The sequence below is a fragment of the Pochonia chlamydosporia genome, chromosome 4 (assembly GCF_001653235.2).
Source record: "Pochonia chlamydosporia 170 chromosome 4, whole genome shotgun sequence".
NCBI classification, from domain to species: domain Eukaryota; kingdom Fungi; phylum Ascomycota; class Sordariomycetes; order Hypocreales; family Clavicipitaceae; genus Pochonia; species Pochonia chlamydosporia.
Genome location: NC_035793.1, coordinates 5185661 through 5208665, shown reverse-complemented (window position 1 = coordinate 5208665; position 23005 = coordinate 5185661). Strand labels below are relative to the sequence as shown.

Sequence of the window (23005 nt, the reverse complement as noted above, 5' to 3'; positions counted from 1 at the left end):
TCTCCCGTCAGACGCCCAGCCCAGCCGCCAAGTTTGCTCAAGGTTGCCACGGCTCGGAGCCTGCGTTTTCGTCTGGGGCAACGAGCCGATGCAGATGCAAATGCAAATGCAGACTATGATGAAGCCACAGGAACCCCGGCATGCTTGGCTTGTCTTCGGATGGCTTGATGGATGGTTCTTCTCGGCGATTCCTGCCCCAAATGTACTGTTGTGTAATTCCAGCTTTTAAGCTGGAGTCCCTGGTACCACTGTGACTATGGCGGGCTTTTGGTGTACCTCCCTTGTTGAACGTGTAAGAAAACACAGCAGCTTGCCACATGGCTGGTGAAATGAGACAGACATGTAAAACACACCACGAAGTGTCTTGTAAGTCTGCAGAACAAAGAGAACGTGGCCATGAAACATTGTATGTTGCTGTGCATGGTGTTTGGCAGGTGCTATTCAAGAACTCTGCCTAATTATCAACGCCAGCCTCTTCTTGTACTCTTTGAGATGCAAACGCACTTAGATGAACTGGTGGCGGACCTGTTTCTGTGGCAATAAAACTAGCTCGGCACACGTCTGCCTGCGTTTCGGGACGCAATCGTGCATTGCCAACCACTCTGGGAGAAGATGCGTCACACAAATAACTTGGCTGCTAGTTAAGACGGCTAGCTCTGTTGTTGTTCTGTACAGCGAGAGTGGCTGATGCATACAGGTGGCTGGTTGCAGCCAGCCAAGCTTGAGTATCAAGAGGCGGGAAGAGACATCTTGTTGTTCATGCTGTTTGATCTGGCGTCCATCCTTCTGTCGATCAACTGCAGCCGCCCTTGAGGATAAACTTCGCTTTAATGGTGCCACCAGACTCTCCGCACGTAACCACAGAAAGCAAGGCAAGTCAGCACGTCAAGTAACATTGAATCTTTGTCAATGAGACCCCTGGCATTTGCGTCGCTGTCTGTCATAACCATCTGGCACCCGCGAGATCCTTTTTTGGCACCTCCTCCGAGCCAAACCCACAAAAGCAAAGCACGACATGTGGGCTCCATGTCAGGCGAGTTGTTGGCTTTGAAAGCGAACGCATTGTCAGCAAACGCCACTCTCGGAGCAGCGGATTGGCCCAGCCCACATCATTACTATTGAATGTTAGTCGAGCCATGACATTGGACTGGATTTGGTGACCTGCGCAAATGGTGCAAAATCGAGCTGCTCTCATGTCGGTTGCCAGGGTACCCTGTTGGCGTTGGTGTGTGGGCAACAAATATCCTGTCCAAGTCCATCATGGCCGTGACCCCAGTCGCTCTTCCTTGCCAGCCCCCGCATTCTCGACAATTTTGACGATTGCGACAGTTGCGATTTGGCCATCACGTCTTGTGAACCTGGTTTGGGTGCTCCCAGGCACTCCACCACGGTCGAAACCTAACCCTGCCTACTCCGCGGAATGGGGCAACAATGAGCAAGTGAGCGGCAGGATCTGGTGATGGCGAAAGGCAAAAGGGGTGGGCGAGTGCCAATTTGTGCCCTTACGGAGTGCCCTCACAAACTTTCACAATGGGTGGTGACGGAGACGGCTGACGATGAGCAGGCACGGCTTCCAAGAATCGACAAGTTTCTGCGCCAGCTTTTGTTTTGCGGGGTGGCGGACATGGAGCTCGAGTCAATGAGTGGTTGAAGCCCAAGTCGGACTGATTGGAGGGTGAGCACAGGCGAGAAGGAGATGGTCCATGTCGCTTCGAGGTCTCCGTAATGCGTACTCCGTAAACTAGAACCCAGTGGAGAGATCCCTCAAGCCAAAGTCCCTCCAACGGCTGGGCCGTGTCTCGCGGTTCGCCTGGTGGTACGAGCTCCAGCCTGTGCGGTTTCTCTCCCTCTTCCCACGACATGGACCATACCCCATCTTGCCCATCAACCCATCAAACCCATCTTCACCATTCTGGCATGCTCCAGGCTCGATCCCTGATCCACAGCCCTTTTAGTGCTCGCTATTCCTCCGAAGACCTTGGGGTACTTTTTGGCCAGTCTTCCTGCCCCAGAATCGGCCAATCGCGGGGCTCAACTGCGATTGGCAAGGATCGTCACCAAATTGCAATGGATGTTAACTGGTGTTGTATTCCTCCAGGTGGAGGAAGTCATTAATTATTATGCAGACGGAAGCGGGCGTTTGGGTGTTCTGACGCTGGAGCTGGGATGAAGCGGAATAGGCATGCAGAGTACTGCAGTCTCTCATGAGAATCTCAAGTATTATGTGCCATAATCCTCCCACATAAGCTCAAGTGTTGCTAATGTAGGAGTCAAATGCTGGTCAGTACTCAGGAACATGCCAGGATCATACCAAGGCGAGCTTTAGGCGTGGTCGAACTCAGGGCGAGGTGAGGCTACTCACAGACAGGCACAAAATAGTTCATCTCAACAAGGGCCGAAGATTCTGGAATCAACATTGTGATCGTTTTGCATCAAGCTTTGGCATGGCTATGGTACGAAGCCAATTTTGCCCTAGCAGAGACTTCATGTGGTACAGTACGGAGACATGGAGCTTACAGGCAAAGAAGGGAGGAACAACCAGACCAAACTCGTGGCATGTGAGCATCAACACGAGGCAGGCGCAACTGAGTCGAAAAGGAGATGGTGACGCGAGATGAAAGGGCCAGGAGCTGGCGGCTGCGCCAACCGCCACACTGCAAAGATGGTGAAGTGTTTGATGGCTAGAGACCACTCAGGCTTTTTACGGACATTTGCAGCTGCATCCTGGAAATTAGACCACCAAACTCTGTCCTTCTACACGCAAGCTTGCGACCACCACAATGCCGCGCCACCGCCAGAACGAAAAGCTTGTCGTGCCTTCCAAGGCCATGATTTGCTCCCTGACGCAGGAGGCTGCAGCCCCGTGCCTGAACTACTGAGCCATGGATACTACGAACCAAGGCTTCTGGGAACGAATGCAGCCTGTGATTGGAATGGCGGCATTGGCCACTGGATGTCCTGAACTTTAACTAATACGCTATCTAGATCGAGAGAGTTCCACTACCACGTCGATTCATGACGCTTTTCCTGAGTCCGTCCAGGCTGCTTTGACATGAAACTCATCCTGCGGGGCGTCACGAATAAACCGTCATACTCTACTCCATGTTGTGGCTGAAGAAGCATCTCGACCGACACCAAACATTCGAACTGTTCGTTTTGCATCATGAGGGGTTTTGTTTCTGTCCACATCAGCGGCTCAGATGCCCGACTCGAGTAGTCTACGTATACAGTGGAGGGTCAAAAGTATTTAAACAGGGAAAGGTATCGCATATCGCGTTGTATGCTGACGCATATTGAGCTGTGTTAGTGTATACTTGGATATGTTCAAATACATTGGACCACAGACAATATGCTCAACTCATTTTCTCCAACTTCGCTTGCGGTGAACGGGCCGATATCCTCGAACAAGCAAATAGGACACAATCAATTCCATTCACAATGCCACTACCGCCAATAATTCCTGTACAATGTCTGACCAATTGCGGCACTCGGCCATTGCGATGCTCTTGTCCGTGTGCTGCATTGTGTGGGTGGCATACGTTCGTATTTGCCACGCTCTTGATTGAGGTAGATGCAGCATAATTGGGTGACTTGGCCGCCAGAGGTGTTGGCGGTGCCTTGAACTCGGTCCAACTCCGCCGTTGTGACGTTTCGAAAATTATCGATGTGAACTGCCAAACACAGCACATGCATGTTGGTGTTGGGCACGTCCTGTCCGCAGCGTGTAATGTCCAGCATGGACACCACACTGAAGTTGCCAGTGCAATTCAATTACTGTTGGTCACGGTCTTGTGGCTGCTACAGCACAACATCAGTGCCGGCAAGGGAAGGTGGTTTTCGATGGAGGACTAATAACAAACACCAGGATGACAAGAACTGCACGGTACTGTCTGGGAAGCGCCACTCTTGTGTGCAGCTCAATCGAATTGTGGCCACGACTTTTGCATCTCGACGGCTGTCTATCCGCGGAAACTGACTATATGTCTTCCAGTCCTCATCACTCACTAATGTACGAGACGCGCTTTGACTCAATACATGCAGAATCATCCTGACTGGCAGCGCCTCGCAAAACGCAGCCTACGCATTGCGGCTTTTTACACATGTCCAACTCGACGGCAGTTTATTCACCTGTTTGAAGTTGTTTCTGTGATCATCGCCAAACCTTGCCTTGTCCCTCTTAATTACTCCCTGTACTTACTCATCTTGTTTCAGTGTTGTTTTACAAGAGTCGGTGCCAAGAGGAGTCATATGGAAAATAGGGCCGGCTCCGTTTCTTCCGCGTACAATGTCTCGTGGAGGCTTGTTGGTCATCCCCAAGTTTTGCGATGCAGCGCGGGACGTGCGCGACCCCTGGAGTTGAAATTAATCTTCGTCAAGGATCGGCGCCCGCTCATACCAGGTTCCAGGATTTGAGATTCATCAATTGGCGACATCGCCACCTTCATGCACTTCTACAAGTGCTGGGATCATCGGGCAGGCCATTTATTACTCCGAACTGTACGGAGTACTCCGTAAATCTTTTTGTTCAACGCAGCCACATCAATCTGGGGAAGAATGCAGTCAACTGAGCACAAAGCCGCAGACAAAAACGCCTGCCCCTAATCCTAATACCTGCAATTCTGGTCCATTCTATCCCGGGGCATCTACAGGCTCTGCCAAAGGTATTTGCCCATATTCAAGTACACACTAACACATACCAGTATGCCTTAGCACACAACGCGATATGCCGTACCTTTCCCATGCTTCAATTCTTTTGACCTTTCACCGGAGGAAGGGGAAGGGGAGCAGCTGATTACCGATGATTGTATCGAATCCATACTTACACAAGCCTGGCGAACCCAAAGGCTCATGGAGGGAAAATGTGACCATGGTAAAAGAGGCCAGAGAGAAACTAAACCGTGTCCTGCACGGAACGAGCAAAGAAGTCACCCTGCCAATACATAACCATCCCAAGTAGTCTCCCTTTTCATCGGCTTGCATCAAGAGAATAATTTTGGTAGAATCCTGCCAGAACAGCGACGACAGCTCGAGGCAGGACGCCTGTCAGGGTTACGCAACATCCACTAGCACGCTGGTCGTGCATCAAGCGGCGTAACGCAGCATCCTACGGTATTGCTGTTGGTTGCGAGTGTATTGCAATCTCCAAGCATCACTCAGGGAGTATCAGGCAACGGCCAGGACGAGCCGCCTGAGAGGTGCCATCAGGTTCCATCAATTGATCAGTTCTCATTGTCCTGAGTCAACCCCCCCTGTTGGCCTCAACACCTGGTCCAATCGTCAGCATTATGGCAAACGACCCAAAATGGAACTGGTGGCTTGTCTCGCAATCCAGGACAATGCACAGCTTCGCAAGCCACCAACACATTTGGTAATGGCTCGGCTCAGGCTTCTTTCTGAATGACTTTCATGTGAACCTCTGGCTGCGGTACCTTTCCAACCAACGACACCTAAACTGTCGTATATGTGTTTCCTGGCCTGTTAATTCGTCCAGAGCCAGTTCCATCCCTTAGCTTTCTGCAATGGATCTGTCTGCCTTGGTTTTGACACTTTGGTTCAGGTGACACTGCTTTGACATCGGCTAGAGGATCCGTCGTGGTGCATTTTCGGTTCCACAGTTGACGGTTCACCAAGCGGGCCTAATTACTGCACAAGTTGTCACCATTGCGGATACCAGACTCTCGAAGAACGCATTTCCAGACTTGGGGGTCACTAATTGACTGTCGGTCCTGATGGTCGTGTCATATGGGGTCATTGATAGCTAAGAGACTCCAGCTTTGTCGGACCAGATCCGTAGGAAGCTCCGCAATAGCAGTCTCCCGTGTAAATAGTCCGGTACGTGGAACCCAGTGATGGGTGTTCATATTAATGGACTTTTGCTTGCTAATAAGGAGGGCATAGAAACATAAATCGCTAAAGCCGGCGCTCCACATACGCAGTGGCCTTGATCTAGACCTCTTAGCTTCATGTCGTCCTCTTGGCTTAATTTCCGCCCGATCGAAAGCCTGATGATTCTTAGGGAAAGTCTTCTTCTTCTTCCTGTGGTGCTTCGAACTTGCAAAGTCAGGTATTTCCCATTCGTGGCAGAGCCCGCTTCTCACCATCTTTAGTATTCCCCTTTCCCTTAGACTTTAGTTACTGTCGCCCCATTGCCTTTAGAGTTGCAATGGCGAATGCAGCAAACGTGGACGCAAAGTGTCTCCAGTCCGTCGCTTCTCCGCCTGAAGGAATCATGCGCGAAGCATCGTGGGAAAGTAGAGCAGACATGTATGGCTTGGCGCCTAACGCAAACTTGCTGAATCACAAGTCACCGAGTTTGTTGCAAGTTGGCATCACGACCATGATTCTACATGTGTTGTAATGCCTCTGCTTTATTCATCACCGATAAACGTTGCGTTACAAACACAGCCAGAACCTACCTACCTACCGAAGGCCATGTCTGGCTTCATGATATGTTACACATCAAACAACAGTCCCTAATTATCTATTCGCCAGAACCCGAAGGTCCTCAAGCCACGGATCGATGTCTTCGAGCGGTTTATACACGATGCATAATAATTAGACAAAATCCTACTTCGTGGCCAGATCGTAATAGGGCAACGAGCCGGTACAAGAGTTCTGATACAAAAGCAACGACAATGGACAGTGCCTTGGAGACCGTCCCATCGTGACAGTACGAGCTCACTCTCAGAAGTAGGATACAGTATAGAGAATATTGTACCGGTTTTCTCGCACTTCTTGGAATCTCATGATGTCTTGCCACATAGATGGTTGGATTTGGCTTCACCATAGCCATGGACTCACAGGGAATCCTCTTCTAGCCGGTATTTCGTATTCCACGAAGTATAAACGATAGAAGGCCGGGTCGAAGCGACTTATACTATGTGTAGAAATAAACCGCGTTTGTACGGCGACTTTTGCGTAGACACTTACGATACTAACTCTGGATGCATTTATAAGGTGCTATCGTTGGACGTTCGTTAGCGGTAGGCGAATTGCACATGCCTATTTACTCAAAGCGAACGTATGGAATCATTGCATCCACTGATTTTGACTCCTAATACCTGATCTCTTGGATGTTGTTCAGTTCTATAATATTAGCCGGGGAACTGTGCCTCGAATGTTGTCTTACCCTAGACCTTGATCTTTTCCAAATCGTGGTGTATTGAAATTCCGTGTGTACATATTCTTGAAACATCACGGTGCACCAAAAGAAAATTAAAGCTATGTAATGCAACGCAATAAGTGGAAATATGTTGCAAAGTTGTTGTAAACTAGCACCAGGGTCGTGCTTTTCAAGAACATTACAACTTACAGAAGTGAACTTGAATCAACCACCTTGTCAAATGCCTCAAAAACCCCAACACACCGCCATCTTTAAGATTATGCGGACAGAAAAAATAGAAGTCTCACTCACACAGGGTCCATTTATGCCACTGTGTGTGAATCAATTTGGTGAAGCGAGACAAATTCACGAGCGGCTGGGACCATTCGAGACGTGACGATTCAACTCTGCCTCCACACGAATGCCCCCAATGCTGATTCGCGATGGGCCAGGAATATTCGCAGTACGAAAGAGGGCGGGCTGTAATCAAGACGACGCAGGCAAAGCTGTGAGAAGTCTCATGCTGGCTGATAAAGGCATGTGCGTGTTGGCTGCAGCCATATGCAGAACTTCAATACAAGCTGCAACCCTTACTCTAACAAAGTCGGTGCAAGGGCAACTTCATCTTGGCACATGCTTCTCGAAACCCATTCGTCCAAACCTCAGCACTCGTACAAAATCTGAATGCCCGAGGCGGAAGAAGGATTCCCACGTTTCTCCGCCAAGGCCACGGCTCAATGTCTACGCGGCAAAGAAGAGACTGAAGAATAAAGTTCCGCCCACCTTGGCTGGTTGGTTTCCTTTTTGCCAGCCGGGAGGCATAGTCTGAGTGAGATAAGACAGATCTAAACCAGACGAGGCAGTGCGCCTATGCGATTTCTAAAAAGAATTTCGGCCGAGAAGCCGACAGGTTGAAAGGCAACCTGACTGCCACGAGTTGCCCGCCCCCAGCCGACATCCTCATAGGATCGGATGGTAACATTGCCGAGCTTTGCTCTTGTCAGCAAAGGAGGGCCCGCGGCTGTGGGTAAGCGCGATTTAACATGGATCATGTGTTTTGCTTTGAAGATGGGATAAGCGCACTATGCGGGATCTGATGCTCCGCCACGGTGAGACAGGCCAACGAACCTGACGGATCATCATGGTATATGGAGTAGTATGTACGGTACTGTACGGAGGGAGTATGACTGGGCAATCATGGGTCATTTGACAATCTCGATGATGTGGGCATCGTTGCTCGCTTGAGCGGTGGAAAACTGGCGAGAGACGGAATGACCGGATGGAAAAGGGTTTGATGGAAATAGAAAACAGCAAATATTGAGCCAAGATGCATACATAGCTTGCGTGGCCTTTGTCAACAGTCGAGTTCTGCATGCACCAGACAGACAATTTGCATCGACGGGGGCCAAAACCGGCGAGATACTTTATTCATTTTGCCTTGAGAAACACCAAAAGATGGATGGCCATTTGCAAGATACTTCCAAGCAAGTCCGGCTAAAATGCACAGCCAACACACAACACAAGACCGCAGCAAGCCACCATCTCCATCTTCCTCTGGAATTGGACAATTAGGCGCCGAGCGCTTAACTCCGTTCCAAGGATCGCAAGGATGGCAGATGGTTCCGCGCCAAGGCAAGCAAATCATGGCCTCGAGATTGTCGAACCCATGTCTGGCGCTTATGCACTATTCCAGGAAGCTGAGCTTGGCGCAGTCGCCCCAGCCAAGCGGGCGGAATAAGCACGCTTTGGGACATGTTCCCGTGGTAATGCTCATCGACTTCATACTTTGTCTGTGGAGGTTGGGTTCTTACTTTCTAGAACTGGCGAGTCTCGCTCCAAAGTCACTGTTGGAATACATCAATCAGCTGAGTTACTTTATTGGATGAAGAGTTTCACGCAACCCTTGTCCTTTTCTGCTGACGTTTGTTCGGCCCGGCTGGGTATTTCCCATATCATGTCTGTCGGGCTCATTAAGCCTTGTGGATGTCATTCTTGGTCGTGAATAGACTAGACTAGATGCAAGTGAAGGTGGCTGCAGCAGCAACATTAAGCCTGATCATGTCGAACGCTAGCCATGACAAGAGAAGTCATGCATGACCAGTTTAGCTCTCAATATACAAGGATGTAGTGTAAATGGCTTGCAGGACCACGACATAGCTACCAGTCACGAGCATCCCTTTCACAACTTACAGTAAAACAAACCCAGACGGGAAACTCGGGAGTGGCCGATCCAACCCAACCTCACCTCGACCAGGATACGTCAACCAAGAAATTTGGAATGGGGGTCATTCATGAACACGCGGCAGCATATAGAAACAGGCTGAGCCCAGTGAACAAAAGACCCGGGAATCTGACCATTTTCTGACCCCATTGGAATCACATAAACTTGGCACTTTCAGGGCAAACAGACAACTCAAACCCTGTGGTCCGCCCATCCAATCTCTTTCCAAAGACTCAAAGTTGCCAGGGGTTCCTGTCTTTCCCACCCATCCCTGGTGCTGATGATGAGGACGGGTCCAGCCGACACGAGGCATTCTTTGCAAACTGTCAAGCGAGCGAGGGGGCCAAAAAGACGATTGACGTCTGGTTTAGTTTGGCCACGCTTATGTGCCCAGAGTTTGGGGGTCGAACGAAATCTCATATAATCACCGCGGTGGATGGCTGCTGTGAGCCTGATATCACATCTCATTCGTCTGGAGCCTGGCTTCTCGGGCCAGACCAGGCACAGAGTCGGCATCTTGGCAAGTTTTCCAACAAGGCTGGACGGAACACAAACTATATTAATGAGTGAGGATGGACCATTGACAGCAAAGCCATTGAGTGTTCCGCACCGGCTTCTGTCTAGAAAGAAGAAGAGTTCAGGACGAGCGTCAACCGGGCAGCAGGCGTCTACAATCAGCGGCAGGGTGACCAAGTCTTCACCCTTGACATCAACTCCTCGAAGAACAAGGTGGCCAGACGTGCCTGTCTTCCCAGTCATGGCTCACAAGAAAGCAACAAGTACGACCTGGAAGGTAAGTCAACAATGACAACTTTCCCCAACACCTCACAAGTCTCTCCAAACTCTGAACCATCCACCAACATCACACCACATACTAAACCTGTCCGCCCTCCTCAGGCTCCCCAACCATCCGTCACGCAACTCATCGAAACCCTCAACTCCCACCGCGTCAACACCCTCACCGAACTCTGCCGCATCGAACGCATAGCCGCAACATGCAGCAACCCCAACGACGCAAAGGCCTTCCAAAAGCCCATGACCACCGCATGGATCCACTACGTGACCTCGCAGCAGCTCGTCACCGAGCTCCGCGGCCTCACGCCAAACTACCCCATCACGGGAGACCTGGTCCGCGACGCGTACAGCCGCGTGCGCGAAGACCCCAACAGCAACCGCTCCTGGAACCTGGCCTGGCTGTGCTTGACGAAGATGAAGGACGACGGGCTGGTGGCTGCGTACGCGGCTCTCGAGGCCATGAAGCCCGAGATGTGGGGGAACAAGATACCCTCTGCCGAGGATGTTGCGCAGCTGGCTAATTGCTTTGAGGGTGAGTGGATGGCGGCGGTGGACATGATGTTGCGACACTGGGCGAGGGAGCCTACCTGGTGTTGAATGATGATGAATCTTTGCTTGAATTGGTTTGCGTAAAGGCATGGCATGGATTGGGATGCATTGGTGTTTGGGTTCATGGGTAACAAAAGTGGATTAAGGGCGTTGGAAAGGACTGCATTGGACATAGGAGGACTGTCATTCATTATAACCTTTCATATAATTCAACGTACATAGCTTTTTGACAAGACTTTTAAGACTTTCTTTATTCAACTGAACTTCGAGGGCTTTTATATATGTTGGTGTAAGTATGTACATAGTCGTGTCGCGTAACTCGGAACGATTCGGCCAGTCGAACGGATGGGCTTCGTAATCTTCAGCTTTCTAAGCTGTCTCGGAACTCTCCCCATCGGACCAGTCTTCGCTCTCTAGGCCGTCTCCTCGGATAAACATGGAGACGCACCAGCCTAGCAATGCCAGGCCTCCAAATAAACTCCATGCCAGGGCCTCACCCTTGGGTCGTATGTTGACCGAGAGAGTGAAGAGACCGCCAGACACAAATGGGCCAATGCTGCGTCCCAGAGCGGATAAGGTTTGGGCGACGCCGTTTAATGTGCCGAGACTGGCGTGGGATGGTGCAGAATTGGTGATCTACAAGGGGGTTGATTAGTATATATATATATATAAAGAGAGAGAAACAGGGGTAGAGAAGATAGATGGGGGCGAGACTCACAAGCAACATTACGCTGGACAGCCCACCAACCGCGCAAATGTTCTTCAAAACCAAAACTACTGCCAACTCTGCGTACAGCCACAGTCGGCCAGTACCGATTTCCAGCGGCGGCTTGTCATCGAGGTAGCCAACCCACGGCATGAGCATCATGCTCACACCAAGTCCAAACAGAGCATATCGGTAGGAACCCAAGTTTCCTATCCTGGACTTGATTGGTTGGAATAGGAATGCCTGGAAGATAATGGTTGCGAGGCCTGCTAAGCTGAGACTGAAGCCAATTTTGCTAGGACTCAGTTCACGACCTGCAGGTGCTGGCGCAGAAGCGAAGATGGGATAGAGGCTGTTGAAACTGATGTTTGAGAGCTGAAAGACGAGATATGTGGAGAGAAGGATAATGGTGGTGTGGTTGAGCAAGTCTTTCCAGACTGGCCGGCCGTGAATGCCGTCATTGTTCTTGGCATCGTCACCGTCTTGGTTCTCCTCATCCTCATCAACAGAAGACGACGTGGACGAAGCCGACGACAAGAGCGGCTGTTGTGAGGCAGAAGCCCGCGCCAAGCGTGAGCTCCAAGATCCCCTACGGTGTTCTGGCTTGTCGGATCCATCAATCCACGCAGACAGGCGATTGATCCAAGCAGGTCGCCAAGGGCTATCACCCGACTCGTCGAGCGTCTCTTCAAACCAAATCCCAACCACAACCACACTTGCAGCCAACATGGCGGCACCAAGAACATTCGGCCCGAGGTAGGGGTATTCCGAGCCCATCTTGTTGACGAGAATACCACCAAGCGCGGGGCCGGTAATGCTTCCCAATGAGTAAATCACTGGCAGGTAGGTAAACGCCTTGCTCTGGTTCGATCTATCGGTAACTTCGCCGAGGACCGTGGGAACACAGGCCGCATTGCCGTTGAGCAAGCCCATCAAGGCGTGGATAACCACCATTTGCCAATATGCCTTGCAGAAGCCAAAGACGCAGAAACAGCCCATAAGAGAAAAAGTTCCTGCTATCAAAACGGGCTTGCGACCCACGATATCAGAAGCATACCCCCATAAGAAATTGGTGGATAGCTGGGCGAGGGCAAACGCGCTGGCCAGCATGCCCACGTATAATCCGCCTTGCCCGTCGGGGATACCAGGCATAGTGGCTACCATTTCTGGCAGATACGGTCCGATGGAGTTGAGGGCCGTTTGCTCCGACAGCGATAAAAATGCCAGCAGTAATAACTGCCGCACCGGCAAAGGTGTGGTCTCGGCATCTTCCCCGCTGGCAGACGACTGCTCTGACGAGGCGGAGCTCGCATCCTCGCTGGGAATAGTTGGTTCTAACGGTGTCTTTGGTGGTTGGACTGGAAATGTCTGGTATTTATGCGTCGAGGATTGTCGGCGAAACGAGCCCAAGGTAGGAATGGGAGCACCGGCGTGGAAGGAGTTTGCGGAGGCGGTCCGGTTGGCAACCCCGGGTTTCGGCTGTATCACCAGTTGCGGTCGATTGGAGTCTTTGGCCATGGTGCTGCGACCCTACTATGATCACAAAAGATATGCGGCGTTTGAGCTTCAATGTCGCGTTGCTTTTCGCCCTGGGAGTTGTTCACGGTTTGCCTTGCTCAGATGGGGGACTGATGATGCGCAGCTGCAGATGGCGTCAGCATACTGCGATAAGGAATCGATTATGCAGCCAATTGCATGGTAACTGAGGGGAGATGTAACGGCGCAAAAATGGGTGTTGTGACTCGCAAGAGGGAAGGGTCTGATGCTGTTTGGCAGGATGTGAACAAAAGCAAAAGCTGAAAATCGTGAACGCGACACAGACTTGGGTGCTGCAGTCGGAGTCAGATCTTCAGTCTGAGTCTGGCTTGGTGCGGTCTGCAGACTCAAGCTTGTGGTTGTTGATCATTGGACGACGTCACTATTTTGTGCAGATGCTCGGCGTTGCGGTGGAGAAATTGGCTGAATCGGGTAAGGTCTCGCTCGGCTCGGCAAACAGCCAACATAATTCGCCACGGATTTATTTGTTTGCTCGTCAATGTCACCAGACATTCTATTCTGGGAAATTCGATATCCAACAACTTAACATTCGTGAGAAGAGAAGCAAACGTGTATTCTACATATCCCTCTAAAATGCAACTATATTACAGGCCATGCATGCATACTCCAACGCCAAAACCATGCAAATATCCACATCATACATCTCCGGTTCTAAACAGCTCCAGATGAACCCTCTCGACGGGTACGCCCTTGCCTGTCAATCCGTCCCTCATCTTGACCATCCAATCTTCCGGCCCGCAGATAAAGTACTCGGCTTTTTCGTCTTCCAAGAATAATGCACCCTCGTCGGCAAGCTTATCCAAGCTCAACGGGCCGGCAAAGTTGTAGTCCCTGCCGAGTTTATCCCCATCTTGGACGTTCTTCACAAACAAAGCAGGTTTAATGTTGCTGGCAGTGGCTGTGATATCGCGAATGTGTTTACCGAAACACACCGATGCAGCTTGTCGAGCGGCATGAGCCCAGGTAACCGGTCTCTCAGGATTGGGAGACTTCAAGATGGAATCGAGGATGGACACCAGCGGCGTAGCTCCAACACCAGCAGACAACAACACCACAGGAGTATTTGCCGTCGCAGTCGTAGCGTCAAAGAAGAACTCGCCGTGAGGAGGGCTGAGTTCAACCTCGTCACCGACGTTATACCGCTCGTGGAGTCTGTTGGAAATGACGCCGGCAACTTTACCCGCCGCCAGATCTTCCGTCGTAAGACCATCCGCAACGGCTTCCTTCTTCACAGACACACGGTACTGATGCATGTTGTTCTCGGGAGCAACGCTCAAACTAAACTGACGGCTTTGCAATAGCCCGTTCAACTCGGGAATGGGCAGCTGCAGTGACACATATTGTCCGGGCTTGAACCCCGGTAAAGCTTTGCCATCAACCGGCTCGAGGTACAAGCTGATAATGCTGTCCGTCTCGGCCTCTTTACCCACAATCTTGAACTTGCGCCAGGTCTGCCACTCGCCTGCCTCGTCGTATATCTGCTTCTCGCGCTTGATAAAGACATCGGCCAGTTGACCGTAGGCGGCAATCCACGCCTCTGCAATCTCGGGCGTCAACGCACTGCCCAGAACCTCAGCAAAGGCACCGACCAGATACTTGCCAACAATGGGATACTGGTCAGCCTTGATAAAGAGAGAAGCATGCTTCTGAGCGATGCGCTCCACGGCGTGGTTCAGCTTGGGCAGGTCATCGATGTAAGCGGCATAGGCAAAGACGGCGTTGGCGAGAGCAGTCTGCTGCGCACCGCTTTGCTGGTTCTTGAGAGAAAAGTAGTTCTTCAGCTCGGGGTGGGCGCTGAGCATGTTGCGGTAGAAGGTTGTGGTGATGGTTGTGCCATATTGCTTGACAATGGGGGCGGTTGACTTGACCGTGGCTATTTGTTGTGCTGTGAGAGCCATTCTAACAAGGGTAGGTCGCATGTGTATATGTATGAGGCGAGGTAAGTTAAAGTGACTGGCTTTGTAAACAGAAAGATGTGATTGGTGTAATTGTGTCTAATGGTTTATATCTTGATCTATGTAGTATTCGATATAAGTGAAATGGGTAACGACAGTCTTCTTATACACTCCACGGCGCTGACTCGGCATCCATCACATCACTTGTCAATCAATAGAAAGTCAAGTATTAGCAAAGTTCCAAGAAACGGAGATCCGGAGATGCAAGTTCCAAGCTGATTCATCTCCAGTTCCAAAAAACACGCAATTAAAAAAAGTCATCATGCCCTTTGACATGTTTTTCGCCTCAGGGCACGACATGAAAAAAGCGGCCCCATACGGACTTGGCTGGATCGAATAGCCACGAGGACATGGAGAGACTGAGACTTGAAGTGGGCTGATGTTGACAATGCGCAGTCTAGAAGCAGGGAATAAACCGGAACGCCCATCAGACCGACTCGCACACACAACAGCCATCCATGCTGCGCCAATAAATGGGGACACGGATTGGAAAGCATAAATCGAGAGCATGCCAAGTTTGCCTGTTGCCGGAGACTAAACTCTTTTGGTCGGAAAAAGTTAAAAATTGTCATACAGAATGACAAAATGCTCGTCTCGACATTAAATGTATGGGGAGGACAGCGTCGAGCTAGTCTCGCTGTATCAGCCACTGCCGGCGTGCCTGAGCCATCCCGAATATTGACGACCCTTTCTTATTGACCTCAGTTTTTTTTTGGCCTGTTCTTTGTGAGGCTCGTGACGGCCATCACACCACTTGGTGGTTTGGTGGCGCTGCCTCTTGAGCTAGCACAGGAGTATTGGCGTATCGGCTGCCATACAATACACACTTGTGAATAGCTGATGGCTTCGGAACATACCATGCGGAACGGAACATGCGGACATGGGCGCAGGATTTTCTAGAAGCCCCTTTGCCCGGATGGATATGTGGCTGTTCGTGGTTTTGGTACTGGGAGCATGCTGCTGAGTTCGAGTCAAAGAGCAATTGACACGATGTGACATGTATTGTGCCTGGCAGTACACTTTACTTCTGATTCCAAGTATTCGAAGAGTTGGACACAAAAAAGAGAAAAAAGAGAATGTAACAACAGAGGTAAACAGCATAAACTCGACCCAATACAGCAGTTGGACAAACAACCAAGACAGCTTGGATTTAGTCATCGTTAACCAATTGCTCTGCGATGGTTTTCGCTTATTCCGTACTGGCATTCATTTCTAATTCGCAGCCCTACACCATCCTCTGGGTTGTGTCAGACAAAGTATGGAGAAGTTCCCTGTTCCATGGAACCCACATTGTGGTAAGCACTTCTGATGGCAGCTCACCGCTCGGTAAATTCGGACCATAGATTTATGTGCATTTCTTGCTCGTAATAGTCATTCTGTCATCATCTCGCTGGTGTCCGGAGCATTCCATTGGTCAATGTACAATATTTGCGTCTTATTGTGTGGGATAGTCTTGCCTCCATAGGCTCTTGCGGTTACACTCACACAAGGAACGACAATTCTGTGTCCTCATTTCCAAAGGACCTCTAGTACCTTTTGCAACGTCATCTCCTATGCAGCTATTTGCTCAGCAGTCATCATGACCACGGCGAATAGCCTACCCGGCAATTCGCTTCCATGCCACTTCCAAAGAGCAATTACTCACACCCCATTACATACAGTACTACTTTAAACTTGGTACCTACAACTCACGTTCTATCCTTCAGTAACCCCATCTCTTTATATGTGCTTTCTTTCTCTGTCGCTCCCCAGGTACAGGTTAGCGGACAACATTGAGGCTAAATGTTTACTGATCGGCTTTTGAACCACCTTCCAAGTAACCCTAGTAATGGCAATCGGTTAATGAATTCGCGGGGAAAACTCACCAAATCGGCCCGCAGACCTTGTCACATCCAGCCACGATCCGTTGCTAATTCACCTTGGACATTTGTGCACTAATATCCTCAACGGCGATAGAACATTGGAGGGAGTTTGCAATTGCATTCCCTAATTCGGCCCGGCTACCTACTCTTCCTAGGACTACACTTGACGTTAGATCTTCCACCAACCATAAAGTTACCTTGCTGCCTCTCACTCCCACTGCCAGTCCATCAATTTGCGTAATAGACTACAGTTGTGTGGTTTGTGAATTTCCTCAATTGGAAAGTGAAATGGCTGAGAAGAGGAAATTCTGCCATTGACAAGTTATAAAGTAGAGCCAATGGATAGGCAGGCCATTCAATTGACCATGAGACCAGGGGTTCAGTTTTGCTCGACTGTGTCTGCAACTACACAAGGAACAAAGCTCAATAGTCACCATGGTCCAAGTTTCCAAGATCCTGCTATGGGCTCTCACGTCCGCCGTTGGGGCTGCCAATCTCCAATCGTACGTTCGATACTATTAGACAAAGCACGCAAGCTAAAACTCAGACGAAACAAGCTAATCAATTTCTCCAACAAGTGGCAATGCAGCTCGGGACATATTGGAGACGGCTCACGCAACCGATAGTCTAAAAGAATGTCTCAAGTCTAGCCACGGAGCTCCGTTCTGGATGGAGACTATCCATCACACAGGAATATCTCCCTTCCTCAACGACTCTTCGTACTCTGTGTTTCGAAACGTGAAAGACTTCGGAGCCAAAGGTGATGGCGTTACCGATGATACAGCCGCCATCCAAAAAGCCATTGATGGTAATGAGAACACTCCACGCTCTACAACACCGATCATACGATTGCCTTCTAACAGTGTTATAGATGGCGGACGCTGCTTCACCGGTTGTGGTCCAGGACGAGGCGGCCCAGACGACCCTCCTGCCAAGACACTCAAACCGGCCCTGATCTACTTCCCGTCAGGCACATACAAGATCAAGAAGAGCCTAAACATTTACATTTACACGCAGCTAGTTGGCAACCCACTTGACAGACCGACTATCAAAGCGGATGCGGCCTTCAACGACCTCTATCTGCTGAACGCCTTTCCGTCGCCTCCCGTTTCACCCTTCCCAACTACGATCAACCTCTACCTCCAAGTCAGAAACTTTGTGTTTGATACCACCAATGTCGATAAACGTTCTTCTGTGGCCTGTGTCAATTGGCCGTCTGCGCAAGCCGTGACACTCAGTTTCAATGATTTCAGAATGGCAAAGCAAAGCTCACACCAGGGTGTCGTGTTTAATGGCACAACTGGTGGAGGTGGAGGCTCTGCCACTTTTATGGGTGACTTGGTAAGAGACTGACGATAATTGACGATACTATGTTAAACTGCGGCTAACAAGAACAAGTCTTTCACTGGAGGAGCAGTCGGTGTAAGTACCTAGAGCCATAACACTTGCCAAGATATGTAGTACTAACAGATCCCAAGATCCGCATGAACAATCAGCAGTACGCCATTCGCGCCGTCGAATTCAAAGACGTCAAAACAGGTATCCAGATTGACCACGTATTCACGCTGTCTCTTCAAGGCCTAAATTTCCAGAACTGCGATGTTGGCGTCAACTACACTGCGGCACCCAAGTCCTCAGTAGGATCACTAGTACTTATTGATTCGAAAGCGTCTTCCACCAAGCAGCTCATTCTGTCGCAACACACCAAAAACGCAGACGGATCCATCATTATTGAAAACGTCAAGCTCAACGACGTTGGTGTAGCGGTTTCTGACCGCAACGGCACCGTCGTTCTCCCTGGCACTAGCCATTCCAGCACCATCAAGTCTTACATCCAGGGAACAGTGTATAAAGACGCCACCACGGGCAGCTACATGGAATCCAGTGGAACTTATTCACGATCGCAGATTCTTCTCGACCACAGCGGTGATTACTGGACGAAATCGCGCCCCCAGTATGAGCGGTACAGCTCAAGCTGCTTTGCCAGCGTCAAAGACTTTGGCGCACGAGGCGACGGAAAGACGGATGACACCAAGGCTATTATTGCTGCCTTGAAGGCTAATGTAAATCGAAGAATCACATATTTTCCCGCAGGCAACTATCGTGTTTCTGACACTGTTCTGGTCCCGGCTGGGTCTCGACTTGTCGGCGAGGCCTGGTCAACTCTCAGTGGTACAGCGAACTCCTCTCCCAAGCACATGGTGCGGTTTTTTTTCTGACACGTATCTTTAATAGCTATTGGCGACAAGTTTGCAGACGAAAGTAACCCCAGAGTCATGTTTCAAATGGGCAAGAAGGGCACCAAGGGCATAATCGAGGTTACCGACTTGGCATTCGACGTCGCCGATGTCCTCCCAGGCACAATCCTCGTCGAAAACAATATTTCCGGCTGCAAACCCGGCGACGTTGGACTATGGGACTCCCACTTCCGCGCCGGAGGAACCATTGGATCTGCCGTCGAGACCAAATGCGCATCGTACCCCAAGTCCGACATCCCCAACTGCAAGGCGGCGTTCTTGTTCCTCCACCTGCGACCGGAAAGCTCGACATACATGGAGAGCGTGTGGGGATGGTCAGTGAACCGCGACTTGGACGGAATGAGCGGAGCAACAAACGGGACGAGTCAGTCCATTGCCGTTGGCCGCGGGATGCTTGTTGAATCGACCCGAGGGACGTGGATGGTCGGCACTGCGTTTGAGCATTTTGTCTTATACCAGTACCAGTTCCTCAATGCCGCGAATGTCTTTTCCTCCATGGCACAGACTGAAACTGTCTACTGGCAGCCTGCTCCGCCGGCGCCAGCTCCCTGGGTGTGAGTACATTCGTATGTCATAACTAGAGACCTGACTAACAGGACGTAAGGCCTGATCCGAAATATTCTGACCCAGACTACTCAAACTGCAACAAGGACACGCCTCAATGTTTCATGGGCTGGTCTTTGCGAGTTATCGGCGGTCGAGACATGACATTTTATGGGTTGGGCTTCTGGCAGGTATGTTGTGCCGTTTATATGTGAATAAGACGCATTACTGACTGGGTTACAGTTTTTCAACGGTTTGAATGGCGTGCAAGGCCCATATGCGCAAGAAAACATTGTCTCTATTGAAAAGGAACCCAAGTCTCTCAAGATTTACAACCTGGGCACGCACCTGGTGCAGAATATGGTCACTATTGATGGCAAGACGGCTGCTGTGAGCGCTGATAATAAGGGCGGATGGGGAGGACTCATTGCGGCGTATTTGCCTTTTGCGTAGATGGGATGCTGTAAGGCATGTATTCGATGAATGGTGCTGGGAATGGTATTTACTGCGACGGGCAGGATGGCTGAGTGACTGGGTTATAGAAACCTGTTATGTTGGAAGAAAGTCTGGTGAAGCTCGCCAAGATTAAACTTATACTAAGGCGATATACAGTCTGTGGTCAAAGGTATTTAAACATATCCAAGTACACACCAGCACAGCTCAATATGCCTCACTACACAACGCGATATGCGATACCTTTCCTTGTTTAAATACTTCTGACCCCTCACTGTACACCGCATATCGGATCAACTCTTTTGGTTCTCCCTCATGATGGATGGACCTCAAGGTAGTCAAACTGTGTTAGTTGACAATGTTTTGGCCGTCGCACCACTCTCCAATATCGTTATTTACAACACTATTTTGCCCCATTCCGCGCAATGCTTTGCTGCTCCAATCAGTCACGTCTCAGTATATTATTCTCTAGTGCCGGCAACGGCCACCCTACTTGATGTCTTTAACCGGCCAAGATGACTGACCCCCACGGTCATCTATTCCAAGCCACCCGGTCCGTCATCCCCGACCTCGCTGCTTACATGCCACTTAGAGAATAGTGGAATACTGGTACAGCCGTTGAATAAACTCATCATTCACGTCTATGCTGTGTATGTCTTTGAGATAAAGGTCGTGCTGTAAACAAGGACTGACATGACGCCCAACTCTCACCACCAACACATCCATCTTGACAACACCGTAGCATCAACATGTATGTCATCAATGATCTCTTTTAGGCATGTCAGCAAAGTCACTCATATACTTTACTCACTGCAACTCTGTAGATCATTTACCCCATCTTCAAATCTGGGGTAACCCCGCATGACAGCCAGCATGACACACCTCAACCTCGCGTTACAACGCTTCCAACTGGTGCGCAAATCACTTTTTACCGTGCATTAGCTCCTGTCCTGTAAATTGTGCTGCTACGGTACCACTTCACTTGCACAGACAGTGACAGCCAAGATAAACTAACCATGTGCTCGTGTTGGATGGTCACCAGTGCGGGGGGAAGGATCATCGCCATGACCGTACGATAGCCAGTTGAGACGAAAATATAATGCGCTTCCCTGCCACTGGTTGTGATTCTCGTGTAAGTCACCTCATCGTTTCCGCTTCATTCCCTTCTCATCTCAAATTCCACCATGACAGCCCCCGACGTAGAGGCCCAAAAGCGAGCCGACACCATCCAACCAACCTCAACACAAGGCCACTCCGAAGCCTTTGAAGAAACCAAGCCCGACCTCGAGCAACAACACATCGGCACACTCGAGCGGAAACTCAAATCCCGCCATGTTCAATTCCTAGCCCTCTCCGGCGCCATCGGCACCGGCCTCTTCGTCGGCAGCGGCCAAGTCCTCTCGCTGGCTGGCCCCTTATCAGCATTCATGTGCTACGCCATCACCGGCTTCAACCTCTACTGCGTGATCAACAGTCTCGGCGAGATGGCCGCCTGGCTGCCCATCCCCGGCGCTGTGCCCATCTTCGCCGCCCGCTATGTTGATCCTGCCCTCGGATTCACACTCGGCTGGAATTACTGGTACCAATTTGCCATTGGGGTTCCCATTGAAGTGACCGTCTGCGGCGTCATCATCGACTACTGGCACAACTCCGTCCCGAAAGCCGCCCTCATAACCATCTTTTTCGCGACAATGGTCCTTGTGAACTGTCTCCCGGTACGAATCTACGGCGAAGCAGAGTTTGTATTCGGCGCCATCAAACTCACCACCATTGTCGGCCTCATCCTCCTCATGTTCATCATCACCGTGGGAGGCTCCCCCAACGGCGACGCCATCGGCTTTCGATACTGGAACGACCCGGGCCCCATGAACACGTACCTCAAGGACGGAGCGCTAGGCCGCTTCCTCGCCTTCTGGAAGGTCTTTATCCAGGCGACTTTTTCCTACGGCGGCAGCGAGATGGTTGTCGTTGCGTCCGGCGAGACGGAAAACCCGCGCCGCAACATCCCCAAAGCCATCCGCCGTGTCTTCTGGCGCATCGCCATCTTCTACGTCCTGTCCATCTTCCTCGTCGGCCTGTGCGTCTCGTCCAAGGACCCCAATCTCCTCAACGCAATCAGCAGTTCGGCCCCCGGCGCCGCACAATCCCCCTTTGTCATTGCCATCCAAAACGCCGGCATCAAGACCCTGCCGTCCATCATCAACGCCGTCATCCTCACGTCGGCCTGGTCCGCCGGGAACTCGTTCTTCTACGCGTCGACCCGTGTTCTCTACGCGGCTGCGCTGGACGGTAAAGCGCCTGCCATCCTGAAGTGGGAAAGGTTTGGTGTTCCCTATGGGTGTGTGGCTGCCACCACCGCGCTCAGCTGTCTCGTGTACTTGAATGTGAATAATCGTTCTGCAGAGGTGTTCTTCTGGATCAGCAATCTCAGCGCAGTGAGCACCCTTATCGTATGGGCGAGCGTGTGCTACACCTACCTCCGCTTCTACTATGGTCTTCGGCATCAGGGCGTGTCGAGGGATACGTTGCCTTACAAGTCACCGCTGCAGCCGTACCTGGCATACTTTTCCATTGTGTTTTGTCTGGTTGTCGCGCTGTTTAACGGTTTTGACGCCTTCTTCCCGGGCCGGTTCAGCGCAAAGACCTTTGTGCCGCCCTATATTGATATTCCCATCTTCTTGACCCTGTTTCTGGGCTACAAGCTTGTCAAGAGGACCCGGTTTGTCAAGCTGGCAGAGATGGATCTCTGGTCCGGCAAAGCCGAGATTGATCGCCTCGAGGGAACTTGGAAGGTGGTGAAGCCGAGGAACTGGTTAGAGAGGATATGGTTTTGGATTGCCTAAGCACAAGTATCAGTGGACATGTATGTCTTTGCCATCACAGCACAGTACATAGCGCAATTCAGTTCACTCAATTCACGCCCATACACCTTGACCCCTCGTAATGAGTAGAGTTATTCATGAGAAACAGCCAACTGACTAGCAGGTCTATTTTCAAAGCGCCA

The 23005-nt window shown here is 50.6% G+C and overlaps 5 protein-coding genes across 5 annotated transcripts; 3 read left to right on the top strand and 2 right to left on the bottom strand.

Annotated features, from left to right (window-relative positions):
* Positions 1–10127: 10127 nt before the first annotated feature.
* On the top strand, positions 10128–10715 carry VFPPC_14697 (hypothetical protein; the record flags this gene model as incomplete). Its single annotated transcript, XM_018292465.1, has 1 exon — positions 10128–10715. One exon carries the CDS (start codon positions 10128–10130, stop codon positions 10713–10715), a length of 588 nt encoding a protein of 195 aa, XP_018137829.1.
* A 321-nt stretch (positions 10716–11036) lies between these two features.
* On the bottom strand, positions 11037–12891 carry VFPPC_09969 (MFS general substrate transporter-like protein; the record flags this gene model as incomplete). The annotated part of the gene is made up of 2 exons (XM_018288420.1): positions 11037–11303; positions 11386–12891. The coding sequence occupies 2 exons, from the start codon at positions 12889–12891 to the stop codon at positions 11037–11039; spliced, it is 1773 nt and encodes a 590-aa protein (XP_018137830.1).
* A 674-nt stretch (positions 12892–13565) lies between these two features.
* On the bottom strand, positions 13566–14828 carry VFPPC_09970 (flavohemoglobin; the record flags this gene model as incomplete). Its single annotated transcript, XM_018288421.1, has 1 exon — positions 13566–14828. The coding sequence occupies one exon, from the start codon at positions 14826–14828 to the stop codon at positions 13566–13568; it is 1263 nt and encodes a 420-aa protein (XP_018137831.1).
* Positions 14829–17182: 2354 nt separating this feature from the next.
* Positions 17183–20001, top strand: VFPPC_09971 (Exo-beta-1,3-glucanase; the record flags this gene model as incomplete). Its single annotated transcript, XM_018288422.1, has 8 exons — positions 17183–17250; positions 17326–17555; positions 17619–18088; positions 18146–18169; positions 18226–18919; positions 18983–19559; positions 19610–19739; positions 19792–20001. The coding sequence occupies 8 exons, from the start codon at positions 17183–17185 to the stop codon at positions 19999–20001; spliced, it is 2403 nt and encodes an 800-aa protein (XP_018137832.1).
* Positions 20002–21185: 1184 nt separating this feature from the next.
* On the top strand, positions 21186–22844 carry VFPPC_09972 (proline-specific permease; the record flags this gene model as incomplete). The annotated part of the gene is made up of 1 exon (XM_018288423.1): positions 21186–22844. One exon carries the CDS (start codon positions 21186–21188, stop codon positions 22842–22844), a length of 1659 nt encoding a protein of 552 aa, XP_018137833.1.
* Between the last annotated feature and the right edge of the window lie 161 nt (positions 22845–23005).